Genomic DNA, 17,997 nt, shown 5'->3' with positions numbered 1-17,997 from the left:
AGGCAGCCTCAGCATGGACATTGAAATCATCCAGTACTATCGTACTGGGCTCCTTCAATACCACAGCAAAGATGGCCTCCACCAGCTCGGTCAGAGAAGTTGCCGGGCAGCAGTGTGGATGATACACCAGCAGCAACCCTAGTATACTGTCTCCTTGGCCCAACACCAGGTGCAGGCCGTCACAGCCAGCTCCAAGACAGAGTGGTTTCCTGGTGACAGAGATGGAAGTTCTGTAGACCACAGCAACTCTCCCCCCCATCCCTGCAGCCTGTTCTGATGTTGCACCAAGGCTTTTATGTCCTCTGACCCAGCCAGGAGCTGATGCAAGAGGCTGCAAGCTTGACTGCAACTTCTCTCTGGAGTCAGGGTATGGCAGGGGGTCCCAGTCCTTGCAGCACTTAACTGGGACCTCAGCTGTCTCAAGAGACAGCAACCCAGAGGAGCAAGCAAGCAAGCACCAAGGTGCTCAGGTGCTCACTCCCAGGGCAGATCTTCTCCAGTCCCCCAGTGTTGCAGCTGTACTGCTTGCTGAACCAATTATTATCTGAGGCTGGTGCAGTTTTGCATTACCTATCCTAGAAACACTGGAAGCAAATGCAAGTTGTATTATTTTCTAGTATTGCTGTGCCTTCGCAGTCTCTCCAAAACAAGCGTCCTCTCAGAATAATAAAGTTTTGTAGGAGATATAGTAGATGGTTTTCCTTAGGGGCTTTGGGGGGGTATTAATGGTTATTTCTTCTTTGTTTGTTTTTAAATATTGTTTTATTGTGTTCATAATATTGAAAAGTTGTTTTTGCTTGCTGTTATCATGTTGTCATGTTTTATTATTTTTTGTTATTAGGCAATTGTTTTTGAGATGTATTTCTGTTCACCTTGTTGTAAGTCACCTTGAGCACAAGTTTTTGTGGAAAGGCAGCATACAAATAAAATGATGAATGAGTGAATGAATGAATTATGACACCCACCTACTCCCTCATGACATTGGCAAACTTTAATAAGTACTGTGGATCCTTGCTGGTTTTGCAGTTTCAAGCTTCTGTTAAGCCATTGCTAGTTCTGGGGTTGACACAATGCCACCAATGTTATGCAGGCTACAGTGCCTGATTTAGTGACAGTTCATCAGTTTAGAGGACTGGTCAGAAAGGTCCTATCTGTCCATTCTGCAGTTTTTTAAAATAACACAAATAATGCATTGATTAACATAGATGTCTAGTAATTAGGATTGATTTTGCCGTAATCACTGAGAACCTAGAGCAAATTAAGAACAAGTTGTAGTAGTATCCACTAGGGCTGTGGAGTCGGAGTCGTGGAGTCAGAAGCAATTTTGGGTCGAGTCGGAGTCGGTAGAAATGTACTGACTCTGACTTCAAAATAAAATTAATATTTTAATATTAATATTAATTTATTAATATTAATACATTAATATACATTTGCCATTTATGAAGGAGTCAGAGTTGGAGTCAGACAGTAGAAAAATAGAGGAGTCGGAGTCAAAGGTTTGACATACCGACTCCACAGCCCTGGTATCCACTGTTTTGAGTTTTCATTTTTATTCTGTGTTTTAGAGTTGTTAGTATTTGATAGATACAGCCATTTCATTTGCTTATTGCTGTGTCCTACATTTTAGGAGATGGCTCAGTCCTGAGCTGAATAAAAATTAGTGCCAATTGGCAGCTGTTTTTTATTGTCTCAGCTGGCAGGTCAGAGGTTTATAAACTCAGCTGCTTTATCAGACTGAAGGAAGACTGGATGGAGTATGGCTTATTTCAAAAGAGCATAATGTGGAAATGAACATTGCTGCCTCCCATAGGAAAAGATTAGACGATTTTCAAATGTACCCACAGAGGATTCCATTCTGAAGCCTGTCAATGGGGTCAGAGACCCATCCTGAGCAGTCTTGGTCATTATTATCAATCTTGAAAATTCATAATTACTTAAAATGTTGATACTTAGGACTGATTTTTTTTTCATGTTTTCTGATGGAGCCACATTTGGAATACTGTGTAAAATTCTAGTCACCTCATGTCAAAAAGGATACCACACAGCTGGAGAAGATATAGAAATGGGTAACGAAAATGATCAAAGAATCATAGTATTTTTCTTATGGGGAAAGCTGAAGTATTTAGTGTTTAAAAGGTTTAAGTCCAGTGGAGGGGATGGGAATGATATGAGCTTTGTAAAATTATGAATAGTGAGATGAAAGTAGATAGAGATTTTTCTCTCTCTCCCATAACAGAAGAACTTGAGTCATCCAATGAAGGTGATTTGGCATTAGCTTCAGGACATATTAAAAGAAACTTACTCAGACAGTACATAATTATGGAATTCATTGCAAAAGCATGTGGTGATGGTCACTAGCTTAGATAGCTTTAAAAGGGATTTGACAAATTCACAGAAAACAGGTCTGTAATATCTATTCACAATGTTAGTTGATAGAATCTCCATGATTAGAGGCAGTATACCTCTGAATACTACATGCAGGGGACAACAGCAGGAAAATTGTATGTCTTTTATGCCCTAGTTGTGTGCTTCCTAGAGGCATCTGAATGACCATTGTTGGACCCAGAGGGCTCTTCTTGTCTTTAAGTACAAAACACATTCAAGCCATGTTAGATGAGAAATACATTATATGTACTTTTGGTGCTTGTGCCTTTGAATTTCACATGAGCCCTCAGATTTTCCCCAGTTGCTGATCATATGCGTTTTACATGCTTACATCATATCTGTCATAGCAACTGTAGATTTTGCATTTGGGGTCTGTCTACATCGGTACAACAAATAAAGTGTGAATTATCAATGAGATAATTGGCTGATTCAGTAGAGGAGAAAAGGTTTGAATTCCTCAGTTTTTGGTGCATATCTGACAAAAATGTACCATATTTGTCATGTGGTGTACTGCTCTGAAGTTGTTGGCTATGGTTCCCAAAGGAATCATAATGGCCAGAACCAAATCTGGCTGACTCTGTATGCTGACAGGGTCTCACTTCTCTCAGCAACGATGCTGCAGCATTCTGTACTAACTGCAGTTTCCAGGTCAGTAATCCAGTCTTGAAGCCACCAGTATCTGAATTAACTGTAGTCACGTTTTCCCGGGCCAGAAACAGTTGTAACTGTTGTACTCCGTCACAACTGGTAAAAGGCACTTCTAGCCCCTGAGGCTATCTGAGCCCCAGTGACAAAGCTGAGTCCAGAAACACCCCCAGACTGCATACCTGCTTCTGCAGGGGGAGTGCAACCTATCCAGAGCAGGCAATTGACCAAATTCTTGAAAACAAGAACCACTCACCCACAGTGCCTCCATCTTGCCAAGATTGACGCTCAGTCTATTTTCCCACTACTGTGTCCTGGCATCCTTCCAGGGCCCACACAGCCTCTCCTGACTCAGTTGTTATAAAGAAATACAGCTGAGTGTTGTCAGCACACTGATGGCACTTTGCCCCAAACTCCTAATGACTGCTCCCAGGAGCTTGATATAGATATTAAATAGCATTTCATTTCATTTCATTTGTGTACCGCCTTTCTACATCACTGCACTCAACGCGGTTTACAACCATAGAAATGTCAAAAATATACAGAAATAATCATACTATCATCCAATAATGCTACAAAATACAAAATAATACCCCAAAAAACCCTTAAACAACAAATGTTACAAAAATACATAATACGACATATACAAGTGTTGCACCAGTACAAATTACTAATAAATAAAACCCATATCAGTCCCTTCTACCTATAACATACACACCCTCTCAGGCTCCTGGCTCTGACCCAGGACTCCATGTATCCATCCTGGCTCTGACCCAGGACCCAAACATAGCTCACCCTCAGAATCTCGCAACAAAGAAGGGACCTGGGAACTGCTTACATCATCATCAAAAACTACTTACATCATCATAAAAACAACTTGAAGCTTGTTTTGATGAATAGACACTAAGGTAGATGGCAATTCATATAAAATATCAAAGTAGTACAAAATCTACAATAAAATATGCAATAAAACATAAAACACCATAGAAACAATACAAAATAATCATTGAAACAACTAACTGATCAAAATGAAGTTTAGAGAACTGCGTAGGTATGTTGGCATAAAAAAGGTCTTAAAGAGACACACGACAGTTAACAGAGTAGATGCCTGCTGAAACTCCACGAGAGGGGTACACCCCAAGACCACTGGAAACCGATGACACTCAAATGCCCAATTTCTAATTAAGATCTCAGACTGCAGAATTTGCTACGATATCAGCCACGCCTTCTGAAGGTAATTGCGGGGCCTGCTCCCCGTTGCTTGGGTGATGGTAGAGAACAAAGCCAAGCTGGAGGTGGGTGCGGGCCTCAACCCACGCGGGGGGCTTCCAAGACAACACGGCCTATAGATAGTAGACGCAGAGGCACCCCTCGGGTATCTGTCCTTCCATCTCCATGTCCTCGGGCTCGCTCAGCTGCTACTCCCCAGGCTTCTGCTGCCACACTGCTATTGCTGGTGGTAGTGCATGTTGGGCTACAGCTGTGGGAGCTTGAGCTCAGGGGCCTGGGTCTTGCCTGGGTCTTGCTGTGGTATATTGGAATTTGGCAAGTGTGACCACACCCATTGCTGCAACACTTCAGGTCTTTGGGGCATGCATCATCTATCCACACACAGTCCAAAGCCCAATGGCACACTAACAATGATGCAAATAATTCTGCATGTCTTACTGGCAATGGGAGTATGAACAGACATGGTTTGGAGATAAAATAGTGCCCTGTGGCACTGCAAAGCATAACTGCCAGGGGGTTATAACATATGTAACTGCTAATGCTACTTTCTGGACTCAGTGAGTAGGTAGGACCGGAACCAGTGTAACATTGTGCCGACAATTCCCATTCCACAAAGCTGGTCCAGGAGGATACAGTGGTGAATGATATCGAAATATGCAGAAAGATTAAGAAGCAGGAACAAGGTCACACTCCCCTTGTCCCATTTCTGTAAAGGTCATCAAGGCTGACTGAGTCCCATGGCCAGGCCTGAACCCAAACTGGAAGAGATTTGAATAATCCATGTTATCCAAGAATGCTTGCAGCTGCTCCACCACTACCCCCTCTACCACCTTCCCCAAGAAGGGGGTGTTTGCAACTGGTCGATAGTTACTCTAATCCAAGGAGTCCAGAGTCAGTTTCTGTAGGAGTGTCCACACCACTGACTCTTTCACTGCAACAGGGACATCCACTCACACTACGAAACATTAACTATGCTCTAGACCCAACCAGTCAAACCCCCTCTGCTAGCTTTAATAAGCCAAGTGGAACAGGAGTCAAGAGGGCACCTTGCTCACATCAGCTGACTGCATAAGCTGAAACCGATCCCACAACACATCACCAACTCTGTCATTGCCAACTTCATCTGGAACTTCAGCAACTGCAGAGTCAAGGTTGCTCCAAAATTGAGCAAGTTCACAGCAGGTCCCTGAATGCATCAGCATAGCAACAACAAAAAACTTTTTTTTCATCTGTTGAAATGAAGAAAGCCAACCAGAAGTGGACTGCTGTGTTCAATTCAGGTAATGAAAACCTAGGCTCTGAATGTGTTCAGAATGTACCTCTATTTCCATCTATATATAAAGACATAAGAAGGCCAAAGGCCCATTTAGTCCAGCATCCTGTTCTCACAGCAGCCAACCAGATGCCTATGGAAGCCCACAATCTGGGTTTCCAGCAACTGGTGTTCAGAAGTATACAGTCTCCGACAATGGAGGCAGAACATAGCTATCATGGTTAGTAGCCATTGATAGCTTTATTCTCCATTAATTTGTCTAAATCTCTTTTAAAGCCATCCATGTTTGCAGCCATTACTGCCTCTTGTGGGAGTGAATTAAATAGTTTAACTATATCTCTTTGGTTGGTAGAGCTTGGAGCTTTAATTAAAAAACAAAGAAAATCTGACAAGCTCTAAGTCAGTCAGCCTTTGTCGGGAGGCAGAGCTGGGGTCCCGGGGAGTTGGGAGAAGAGGATTCAGATGGATGGCAGAGGGGAGGGGGAGTAACTTCCCCCCTTTGGAGTGAAGACGAAACAGAGGAAATGCCAGTGATAGGGTCGCCTAGCAATGGGGAGCCTGAGAGCTCTGGAGTTTCAGAATCCTCCCTGGACATTCTCACGCCTCCCCCTCTTCGAAGCTCCGAGCAAGAAGGAGAAGAGGGAGGGCTGCCCACAGCAGAAAAGCGGCGAGGCAGTTTACCATCAGCTCCTCCCCTATCCCCCATACTGGAATCGGAAACTTCAGAAGAGGAGGGGGCGATGCTTCCCCCCTCACCGCGCACACGCAGACAGCTGAAAAGACAGGAGAGAAGGGGGGGAAGGCGGGCAGTACCTGAGGGGCAGTTAAGGAAGAGCGAAAGGTTGCGCGCCCGTTTGGCCCCTTCTTAAAGAACAGGCGGGAAGCAGTCCCTTGCTCTGTCAACTTTCTCCCAATGCCGCAGGACCTGTATCACTGTATTGCTTCATGAGAAGACGCAGTCTTTGTTTGGACATTACCCTAATAAAACACGAATTACTTACAACCTCTGGTCTGGTTCCTGAGTCTCACCCTGGGCCTGACAGCCTTTGATGTATAGGATAATACCTAATATGTGACTTTGGAACGCAGTGGTAGACTTGTGTAAAGGAGAAAACTTTTTTCAGCTCCAAATATAGTGATTCTTATTCATTACTATCAGCTTCAGTTGACATACTGAATCAACGTGTTTTGTGTAGATCAAAGTCTAGAACCTCACAATGCTGGTTATTTTCCCATATTACCGACATTTACAATCACTAGTTTAAGACATTTATATACTGCTTAATCATTTGCATTTTTAAGCAGTGTGCATTAAAAAGAAGCCATACATAAAATGAAAACAACAACAATAAAATCATCATAAATCCAAACACTACCTTAAAAGGTCTGCTGAAACATGAAGGTCTTAGTTATGCATCTGAAGTTCAACAAGGAGGGTGTGTGTCTAATCTCAGACTGGGGCGCACAACACTGAATGCACAGCTTTTAGTCATTAGCTGGTTTTTATCTAACACATTCATTGAACAATATGAATTTTCTGATTTAATCTCTTCTCTTGCTTATGACTTCCAATGAGCTGCTTATATTAGCATATAATTATGATTCTGTTCTGTTATATTAGTTAATAAGCTATCACAGTTAAATAATTTATTTTTGTATGTGTTCCAATTTTTGTTTCTTAAATACTTACAGGCACACAAAAATCCTCAGGTGTTTTCCCCAGATTTTGAAGCACCTTAATCAGTTGATTTGAATAAAAAATTAGAAGGGAACAAATCTGTGTGGTCCAGCTCCCTCTCCTGTAAGTTAGGAGCAGGTCTTCTACAGGTGGACCTAGTCTAGGACAGTGGTAGGCAGATGTGAGGTTTGAAGAATATTTTTCACTAGAACCTGGGATCCACCAAGCAAAGCCAGGTACAAAGAATATACACATGGAATTTAAAAATCCTGAGCCCAGGAATTTGTTCTGAATATCTGAACTGAGTTCTCAGAACTAGTTCCTGCTTCCTCTTCCTTCCTGCACCTATTCCGTCACTATACCTTCTTCAGCTTCCTCTTCGTTACTGCATCTCCCTTAAACTTTCCATACTTGTTCTTTCCACCTTTCTTCATTTCATAACATGGGGGAGGAGAGCCATTTTGTTGTTACCATTTTTTAAATAATTGGGAATCAGAAATCCTCATTGATTTGCTTCAGATCACCCAATAGATCCTAATCGACCTTTGCTCACCCCTGGCTTCGGCTATAGTTATTGTTACAAGCAGAGAGCAGATGCAGTGCAGAAAAAACTACATAAATATGGAGTTCAAAATCAGATCTTCCTGCTTTGTATTTTGTGATTGTAAAAATGTATTTGATACATCTCTTAGACAAGTAGCAAAATGCCCCTTATGATAATGGCTGGGATGTGTATGGAAGTAGGACTTGTTTATTGCAAGAACATTTGTGTTGTAAGATAATTACAATAGGGCCCCGCTTTTCGGTGGTACACTTTTCGGCGTTCCGCAAATACGGTGGCTTTCAATTAGAGTAAGGCCTCAGTCATATGGCACTTATTCTGCTTTTACGGCGTTTTTTGGGCATCGGGCGCCATTTTATTGACGGAGTTCCGCTTTTTGGTGGGTTTCCCTTTTAGGCAGGGGTCTGGAATGTAACGCTGTATGAGTGGGGCCCTACTGTACGTGGATCTCCCTGACAATGGTTCATCCAATGACAGAGATGTTTTGGCTTCAGTGCAGCAGTGTCTCTGTGCATTGCTTGAAGTGACAACCACTTACTTTCATGGAAAAAAGTAAAGTGGTGGATGCATTAGGGAACATTCTTGCGTTTAAGGATAAACCTGCTCTTGGTGACCTCAGCCATTGAAAGTCAAGGGTGTATTTATTTGATTAGCCCTGCCTCAACTCCTTTCAGGGTTTTGTGTCTTGGATATACTACCATGAAACAGATTGTTGGCAAATACTGAAGAAAGGAATAGATATTTGATCAACGTCTGCCTGTGCCTGTCACCACTACCAAGAAGCCAGTTCCCTGAGCCATATGGCCCTTTAATATCCTTACTTGCTAACTAGTTCCCATGTGCATGCAGGTAGAAAAACATACCCACACTCATTTACTCCTTGTCCTCACTGTTCTAGTTGCCAAGATCTATTGGAAATTAGTTCCTATACACACTACAAATATAAGGATAACCTAGCTTTGTTTTAACTCAGAGAATAGGCAGCAGTACTTGTCTGTCTCTGATATTTTTATTTTCTCAGGTAACTTGATAGCACAGCAGTGAATTATCAGAATATTTGAAGTTTAGAACCAGTTAGCTTGTAAACATTATATACCTGGTAATATCCTGTGCAAGAGAAGACGAAGAGGGTCCTCATGATATAGAGAAGTCCTGAGACAGTTTTTGCTGTATTGGTGAAATGGCTTATCTTTGCTGCTCTCTGCCTTCCTGTACCCAACTTTTCCTATACCAGTTTTTATCCCCCCCCCACCTTCTTTCCTGCACCTACTACATCCCTCTCCTTTATTCAGCTTCCTCTTCGTTACTGCATCCCCCTACATCTCTCCATCCTCTCAGCATCTCTCCTCAGTCCTCACTTTTCTTTTCTTAGACTCTCTTCTGCCTTGATGTCATAAGTCAATTAAAAATTTCATTGTTTAATTTCTATCCTAGTTTTGTTCAAGATTCCATAGAAAGTCCTTTTTTCAGTATGGCAATTAGGTTCATAACAAGAGCACACAGATAGATTGACAACATGCAGTTATGGGCAGACCCAGAGCTCAAACGTGGGCTAGGATTCTCAGTGAGGGCTAGACACAAAAATGCAGAATGAGCTGAACTGGTGGGGAAATTATACTGCAGGAATCTTTCCTTTAGGACAGTGATGACTGACCTGTGTTCTTCCAGCTGTTGTTGGACTGCAACTCCTGTTAGATACAGTTGGATTACAACTCCCACATTGGCTGGCGTCCAACAACACCTGTAGTTTCACATCTTTTGTTGTTGTTATGTCCCTTCAAGTCAGTTATGACTTGTGGCGACCTTATGAATCAGTGACCTCCAAGAGCATCTGTCATGAACCACCCTGTTCAGATCTTGTAACTTCAGGTCTGTGGCTTCCTTTATGGAATCAGTCCATCTCTTGTTTGGCCTTCCTCTTTTTCTACTCCTGTTTCACATCTTAGGCACTCCTTCTTTAGGATGAAAAGTTTTCTTTATTCTTTTGTTCATTTGCCTTTAACTCTTCCTAGTTAATTTGTTGTTGAAAACACCAAATGTACCTGGAATGCAGTGACATAGTTTTAAAAAATAATTCAGAAGTTTTGGGAAAGGAAGCTTTATTTGATTTTGAGCTATTTGTATTCTGAAGACTCTCTCCAGAATTCATTGAATATACTTAAATGGAATTATTTTTATAGCATGGTATTTCAAAACACTACAAGCTGGTTAATCTGTTTTTCCTTCTGCTTAGATCATGCTGTTTTAATTTCATGATGTCAGTCTACTGGGTGTGCTAAGGCCAAACAGAGTCATTTTGATGGTCTAGCATTTACACGTAATCGGATTCATTTTTTTAAAAAACGAATATTGGATTGTATACTGATATTCTGAGAAAACTTCATGGACTGAAAAGAAATAGGAAGAGTAATTCTATACTCACATTAAGTCAGGACCAGAGATATGCTGCTGCTATGCTGACAGAATGATCATCATATTAAATACATAGTCAGCTTGGGAGGGAAAGGTAAAAGCACACAACCAGAAAATACCAGAACAGTATTAAAATGGCAGACACACCCACAGCACCCCTGGAAACTCCAGCACTCCCAACCAGGACCAAGCCAGCACCAACACCTATATGCTGCTGTCACACAGAGGGAGCCAAGTGGCATGCTCATTATGTTGTCATGCCTCCAGTGTGCATGAAATACAAAGAACCAATCAGCTGCCACAGGCACAGCAAGGAACCTCTGTGACATTGTCTGCAAAAGCAGTGACTAACACACTTAGGATTTTTCTGGTTGAAATCCTCCCAAGCAGAAAACATTTTTCCTTTACCCCACTCTGCAGTTGATGAAAGACATATGCCAAGACCAGCAGCAAGACACAAGAGAACACAGTGATGCAGTCACTCTACAAAGCAGTCACAGACGTACTCAGGAGGTTGTGGGTTCAAATCCACATAGGGTTTTCTCTCCCTTTCCTAGTACCCATCATTCACTGAAAAAAGAATGGTCAGTGCAATTGCACACACAGTCCACATGGAAAGGGCATTGACTGGGAGGGTCCAGGACAATTTTTTATTCATTTTATTTATGAATATTTGTGTACTGCTATTTCATTTACAAACATCAAAGCAGTTTACATCAAGTTAAACAAGTTTTTAAAATGTACAGTACAAACAAAGGTCAGCTATTGAAAAAAGACATCTTCTGAATTCCTTGCATAAGTTTGGTGGAACAGAAAGTTTTTCAGCAGGTGTATAAAAGTTAAAACAGAAGGTGCTTTCTGAACATCTGTTGGCAGAGCATTCCAAACAATAGAGGGGAGGGGAAGCAGGAGTGGAGAAGCACTGTGGCATTGTTTTCCCTCAGCATCATGGGGCTTCTGATGAATCCTACAGCCCCTCAGCCAGTGGATCTTGCATATAGGACTGCACCCTGAGGAGTTATTGTCAGCCCACAATGAATGAGATTTTCTGTGATTTTGCTTCCATTTCTCTAGGAATAAAATTAAGAATTGCATCAAAGCAGGCCCATTTAGATGGAGAGTTGGTGTGGGTTAAGATAGATTCAAGTCTTATATCACGTAGAAAGTGGTTATCACTAACTTAGATGAATCTCTTGAAAGATGCATTTAAATTTTGTTCAAACCCGGTAATTGTTGCTTGATAATTTACAGTTTTCTAAAGTGTGCGTACATAGTACAATGCGAATTGTATCATAGGGAGTAGCTCCTTGTATATGAATGCCCCACCCCATCCCCACTCATTAAGATCATTGGATGAAGCCTTGCATTGAATGCCTTTCACCTGAGAGTTTAAATTTAAGGTAGTACATTAAACTGATTCTCAGCACTTTTATTTGGACATAAAATCCACTCATGTATGGCACTGTTGTTCTTTGTGAATACGGCATCCCATTCCTAAGTATAAAGCATGGAAATAAGCTCCATTGATTTCATTGTAGTGTGCTATATCACAATGACTGAGACCCAAAGTTCTGTGAGTCTCCCACGCACAAATGCAACCTTAGGTGAGCTGTGGCTGCCCTATATCTGGTTTGATGTTGCAGGATGCTTTATGCAGTTTTCTTCATTGTGTTCTCCAAGAATTCCGCAGCAGAGACATGCCCCAAGAGGTGTTAGTCACTCAGCAACTGTGCAGTCACACAATGCTGACTGAGATGGGCTTGCTTCCGCTGCCATCTTCTGATGATTGCTGGTAAGGATGGTAGCAGATAAAGTCTGTCATTGAATCACCTTATGAATAGCAGCTTACTGTGTGATCCTGAAAAAGATAGATAGGTCTAAATCCTATTTATTTCAGTGAAGTTTAGAAACATCTACTTTTTAGTGTTTAATGTATTGCACCATTAATAATATGCAAAGCTTCAAGAATATAGAATTAAATGAAAATTGTTTTCTGACACTACTTTGAGCCCTGTCCGTGTTACTTCTTATTATTTCTATAAATAATAGTACTTCAAATTAATAACACTGATTGAGTTACAAGGTTTTCTTAGACCAAATGAAGAACTTTTAACTATTTAACACTGCAGGCTTTATTAGCTTACCATCCAAGTGTGCAGCAGTAAGTTAACAGGAAGATGATAAAAAATAACACAACATAAAATAACCCGAAACATAAATGAATCCACATTGGCATAGATGAGATATATTTGGGGGGGGAACACAATGTTCTTTTTTCATAAATATATGTCTCTGTATTAATATGTTACTTTGGGATGCACACTAAGTTAACCTCATTGAACTTTTCCCCAGGAATTGATGCACTTACAATTGACGAGTCGTTATGCTGCTCCACCTGTGTAGTGTTAAGGTCAGTGTGTTTTTCTGATTATAACAACCATCCATGTCATTCCATTATAAATCCACAACCATGGAATGTGCCATAGCCCAGAGCTGGTTGTGGGTGCCCTAAGTAAACACTGTTCAAAGATCAGATGTGGGTATCCAATTTAGACACCTTGGGTCTGTTTAAGCATGAGTAGGGAACTTTGTGCCCGCTGGCCAAATTGAGCCCTCTTCTGTTTCTGTCTGTTGCAATACAGTTCCCCCATGTTAACCTCTGGCTTTGTTCAGTCCCTGACCCATTTGTGGCTTTTAAGGGACATGGAAAGGCCTCCTAGGTAAATATATATATCTATTTAAAGAAACCTAATTAAAGAAGCAGAACTTCTGTGGGATGCCACTTAAGTAGTAGCTTGACTCTGAATGAAGACAGGCATGCAGTATCAAGTGTGATGAAAGGTAGTTTTGACACACTTTTCCTGCATGTGGAGGCTTCTGTTTTCAGGGCAAACAATGTCCCAATTTGGACAATGTGCTAAGCCAAACCATGGTTCAGCATGAATGAGAGAAGATCACATCTGCTTTACTTCTTCTCCACTCCTGCTGCTATTGGCTAAGCTATGGTTTGGCTTGGCATGTTGTCCAAACCCAAGCTCGTGTTTTGCTTCAGACAAACCATGGCTGTAACCAAGGTTTGTTCTTGGTTTACATCTTGCAGTTTGTCTGCAGGAGACAGCCATGAGATAGGGTTCAGACAATATGCAAAACCAAACCATGGCTTAGGTCACAGCAATGCAGCAGCAGCACGACTGGGAGAGGAGCAAAGAGGCTTCTGTGTCCTCTGTGGGAGCTCACACATTTGTGCTAGGCCATGGTTTGGCGTAGTATTACATGTGAACTGAGCCTTTGTGTATTAAAATGATTTCCATCACACTTAGGATCTGTTTTCACTTCTGTTGTTAGGAGCACACCTACCCTCTAATAACCACTCCATTTGTTTGTGAGTTCTTTCCCAGTCAACACAGAGCACTCTTTTGATGTGGGAGTGCTGTTGCTGTCTTTCCTGTGAATCACCTGGCTGGTGCCAGTGAAACTTTTGATTCCAGATATGGATGTATACAACCTGTTACCTTCCAATTTCATATACTACTCCCTCTAAACTGGAAGTCTCCTGGACTGTCATGTCTGCATACATAAGTTAGCAAGCCTGTATGAGTGCATGCATATGTGTGTGTGAGAGAGAGGATGTGAAACATTACGTGAATTTATCTCTGTTTAAGAACAGTCCAATCTGTTTTTATATGGCCCCACTGGACAATTTAAAGTTGTCTCTGTGTGTAGCATTTTCACCAAAAAGATCCCCCACTCTTGCATTATACCAGGGGTAGGGAACCTGAGGGTCACATTCCCTCATGGGTGTCCTTTCAGGGGCCGCATGCCAGTACTGGGCAGGGCCAGTGGCCAAAGGGGATAGAGCAATGGATGTGACTCTTACCTTTAGCAAAATAGGCTGCATTCTAGCCACACAAACCTCACAGGCTTCTACTTTGCCCTTGCCCACACAAGGGCTGGGATCTGCTATCTGGGCCCGATCTGCTTACATTCCATCAAAATGGAATGAAATTCCATGTTGATGCGTCTTTTTCCCACAAATTTCTGCTTAGTTCCAGTTCGATACAGAACCGGGAACCAGAGGTTATGTGTTCTAAACTTGTGGGGGAATGGAGGGTTGGGACTTCAGGCCTTCCCCTCCCTGCTGTTCCCGGCTTACTATTGGCTCCACTGGGCTTCCTGTGATGGCGCAGGCTGTCCCAAATCCAGTTCCCCCAACTACCGCTGCACTGTTAGAAAGGGCAGAAAACACTGTAGCCTGGGCTGGGGAGGTGGATCCCCTTCCATGAGCAATCTAGCTTCCCTTGTTCTCCTCTGAGAAAGCTGCAGAGAGGCCCAGAGAGGCCATGCTGCATTTAGCTTCTCTCGTGGCTCGCAGCTTCTCCCACCCTTTTAGATTTTTTTTTTTTGAGGAGGAAGGAGGGTTGATACTAGAGAAATTGACAGGGAACCCTAGAACATCTTCTTAATGTGAGTGAGACTCTGTAGGATTCCCTGTTAATCTCTGTAGCATTAAACCTTCAATGATTTTTTTTTTTAAACCCAGTGTCGGATAACAAAGTGGAAAGCCTTCAGGATCATTCCATAAAGAGAACAGATGGGCAGATTTTTTAAACATCCAGTCGCATGTTCAATTTGGACTGAGTTCTCCTCCATCCCTAGCCCATACACCTTTTCATCCTCCATCCACAGGCATAAGACAAGAGGCATCATCATCACAGTTGAAGGGCACATTCCAGCCAGGCAAAACGACTCAGGGAGGGTGCAGAGCAGAGCTGGTGAGTGGTGTGACTTGATGAGCAGGTGTTGTCTAGGGGTGTTTCATGGGCTTAGTAGAGAGGCCTGGAGGGTAGCATTCCTTCCTCAGGATTGAGGTTCCCCACCCCTGCATTATACAGAAGCCTTAAAAAAACTCTTCATTTTGAAATTATGACATCTTCAAAAACAACATCTTCAGAAGCCTCATTATCTGTAAACATGTGCTTTTTCAGTGTCTTCCCACAAATGCTATTTTAAAAATCTAGCTATGGCATTTATTAAACAAGGAGCAGTATGCAGCTGGAGCATTGGATTTGCTGATATTCACATTGAGCCAAACACAGATAATGCACCTACCACTCAGGTAGGCGTTTGTCTAAATTCACGGAATTATTGGCCTTGACTTGATTCAAAGTCATCACAGCACATAAATCAGCTGTCACAATGTGCACAATATATGAACTTTGCAGCAATTAAGTAGTATATGTATGATAATAGATGCTGAGCATGCAGTAGATTCCGGTTTTTATATACATATTTTTGCTGAGCCTAGTGCTTCCAAATTACTATTCATTTGTACAAACTCAGAACATGTGGCAGTGTTTTCCCTAGTGCTGTTTTTGTCTCCATAATAAATGAAGTATTTTGGGATTTGTTTCTTACTACATTCTCCTTTGTTCCTGAATCATAGAACTACTTCAATTTCTAGAAAATAAAGATTTCCAATAACTGTCTGCATTTTATAATATGAACATCTCATTATGTTCTTTAATCTCATTGTGATTTAACTTCTGCATGTGGGCTTTTCCATTCTGACACTCAAAAAAACCCTAAGTTCTTTTTCTTCGTGGCTAGTTGTCCGAGTGAATGCTGCGGTTCTTGAAGAAATACATGCAGTCACTTTACAATAATTGCATTCATATTTTTTTCTAAGTTCTGCACTGTGCTCGTAGTTGCTAATATGGAAGGATGTCTGGTCTCTGGAATGTACACAGAAATGAAAAATCTGCATAGGTGTAACAGCTGGCCCACTTTATGAAGGAATCCTGGTGCTCTTTCTTGCATCTTTGCTTCTACATTGTTTTCCAGCAGTGGCCAACACAGTGTGCACTGGGAAGAAAAAGTTTGCTGCTAGTGCGAAGTGACTCAACTATCACTAGTGGAAGTATGTGTACTAAACCAGGTACACAGCTACTAAATGGCTAGTAATGCCTAGCAAGGGCTCCTGCCATCATGGCCCTTTCCTACAATATGCTAACCTAGCATCTCCTACCCACTGCCTTGTGATATCCATTGGTAAAGGATGCTGAGTCCCCTTCCTCCTTGGTCACCACTCAGTAGTGATGTCTTACTTCCCATAGTGCTACCTCACTGACTACCACTGGGGTCCAGATCCCCATTCCCTCCAGCATTTATCCACTCCTTACTAACACCTTCCATTTTACCTGATATGCCCATCTGCTCCTGGTCACCCACACACTCCTTACAGTTGTCACTATTTCCCCAGAAGTCCTGCCCATTTCCTAGCAATTCAAAGAATTCCTAATACTGAGAAGGTGAAGGTGTCCCTGCACTTTTAGTGTGAGTTGTTTCTGACTCTTAGGGTGGCGTCTTGCGACGTTTACAAGGCAGACCGTATATATGGGGTGGGTTTGCCAGTTCCTTCCCCGGCCTTTCTTTACCCCCCGGCGTATGCCTAGCACTGTCCAGCTATTTTCTTATCTCTACTTGAAGCCTCTCATAGCTGTCCTGATTCTCATGTGTGCATCTCCCTAATTCTTTTCTGTTTCAGTATGCACATTCTAATGCATCATAACCATTTTTCCTGCATACCTATGTTCAAGGGTAGCCTTGGGCTCAAAGAACAGTACACTTTCCACATCTTACTCATCGTAGAAATACATGCCTTGTAGCTAATAACTGCAATCGACCATAAGTACCTGGAAGTAAACCTCTCCAAAATCAATGAAACTTGCTTCTGAGTATTGTGGTAAAAACCAGGCTGTAAAACTACCACATTATGATATATTTCATTAAAAAGTATATAAATGTATTTATTACATATTCAGCCTGCCTTGCAAATAGGTACATAAGAAATTCATCTGAGCTTAGTAAGAGATGGCACCACTGAATCTTATGTGGAAAAGCAATATATTCTGTCACTTGGTGAGAGCCGCAGACTTGTCTTTTTCACTGAGACGTAGGAAAGAAAGGAGAACTATTACCTTACGAGCCTTGTTGGCTGGCAGTACCTGTGACCTCATTCTGTTTGCCCCTGGCTCCAATCAACCAACCAACCAACCAATCAATTGTATATTCCACCCTTCCTCCCAAAGGTTGCACAGGGCAGCAGACAACAGTGATAAAACACTAGAAACATTTTTTAAAAAATCATAAAAACAAAACATCTTTAAAAACATATTAAAAACAGCTACAATACAGATGCAGACTGGGATAAGGACTCTACTTAAAAGTCTTGTTGAAAGAAGGTCTCCAGTAGGTGCCAAAAAGACAACAGAGATGATGCCTGTCTAAGACTCAGTTTCATTCTCAAGCATGTGGTTACTTTCTCCATCAGGATCAGACCAGAACCACATGGGACCTATTTCTGAGAGGAGAACTCCATCACTGGCCCCTGTGGGGGTCAAGAGGGGTCAGTGAACAACCCCCACCCCATTTATTTATTTATGGCATTTCATTTATATATCATGTTTCAGGCAGATCTCACCTTTAGACCACCTGGGAAGGTGACTCCTTTGCTGAGGCTGGAGATTCAGGGGATCTGACACACTCTTATTGTGTTGGATGTCCTCCAGATCCATACCCTCAAATTACTTCCAGGACCTCAGGAACGGTGATGGCAGCAGGTCAAAGTGGAGGCTAAGGCACAGTGCCTACCTGGCAGGACATGTCCTCCCTTGCCAGAGGAGGAAACCAGAACTGACATGTGCTCTAGTTCAGGTCCCTGTTGATGCTCCAGGAAGTGGTGGGGCAGCTATTAAGTTGTGCAGATGGTGCCTAGTAGTTGCTAGGAAACAACCCACCTGCCCAGCTCTCAGT

General features: G+C 42.2%; 1 protein-coding gene across 9 annotated transcripts in view; it reads left to right on the top strand.

The window, feature by feature from the left end:
* Nucleotides 1–17,997, top strand: part of HECW1 (HECT, C2 and WW domain containing E3 ubiquitin protein ligase 1) — a 349,770-nt gene that overhangs the window by 81,262 nt on the left and 250,511 nt on the right. For 2 of the 9 annotated variants that reach the window (XM_061586864.1, XM_061586863.1), the window contains exons 2-3: nt 12,538–12,595; nt 14,872–14,957. The exons of 4 other annotated variants lie outside the window; for them this stretch is intronic. Coding sequence is in view for 3 of the 5 variants with exons in the window: in XM_061586859.1 (XP_061442843.1) it covers nt 12,569–12,595 (27 nt within the window). In the remaining 2 variants the exon portion in view is untranslated. Of the gene's footprint in view, nt 1–11,893; nt 11,978–12,537; nt 12,596–14,871; nt 14,958–17,997 lie in introns of those variants that run through there. 3 more of the 9 variants (XM_061586859.1, XM_061586858.1, XM_061586860.1) reach the window with 2 other exon arrangements.

This window comes from Rhineura floridana, chromosome 10 (genome assembly GCF_030035675.1).
Source record: "Rhineura floridana isolate rRhiFlo1 chromosome 10, rRhiFlo1.hap2, whole genome shotgun sequence".
Taxonomy (NCBI): domain Eukaryota; kingdom Metazoa; phylum Chordata; class Lepidosauria; order Squamata; family Rhineuridae; genus Rhineura; species Rhineura floridana.
This window is presented reverse-complemented; position numbering and strand designations above follow the sequence as displayed.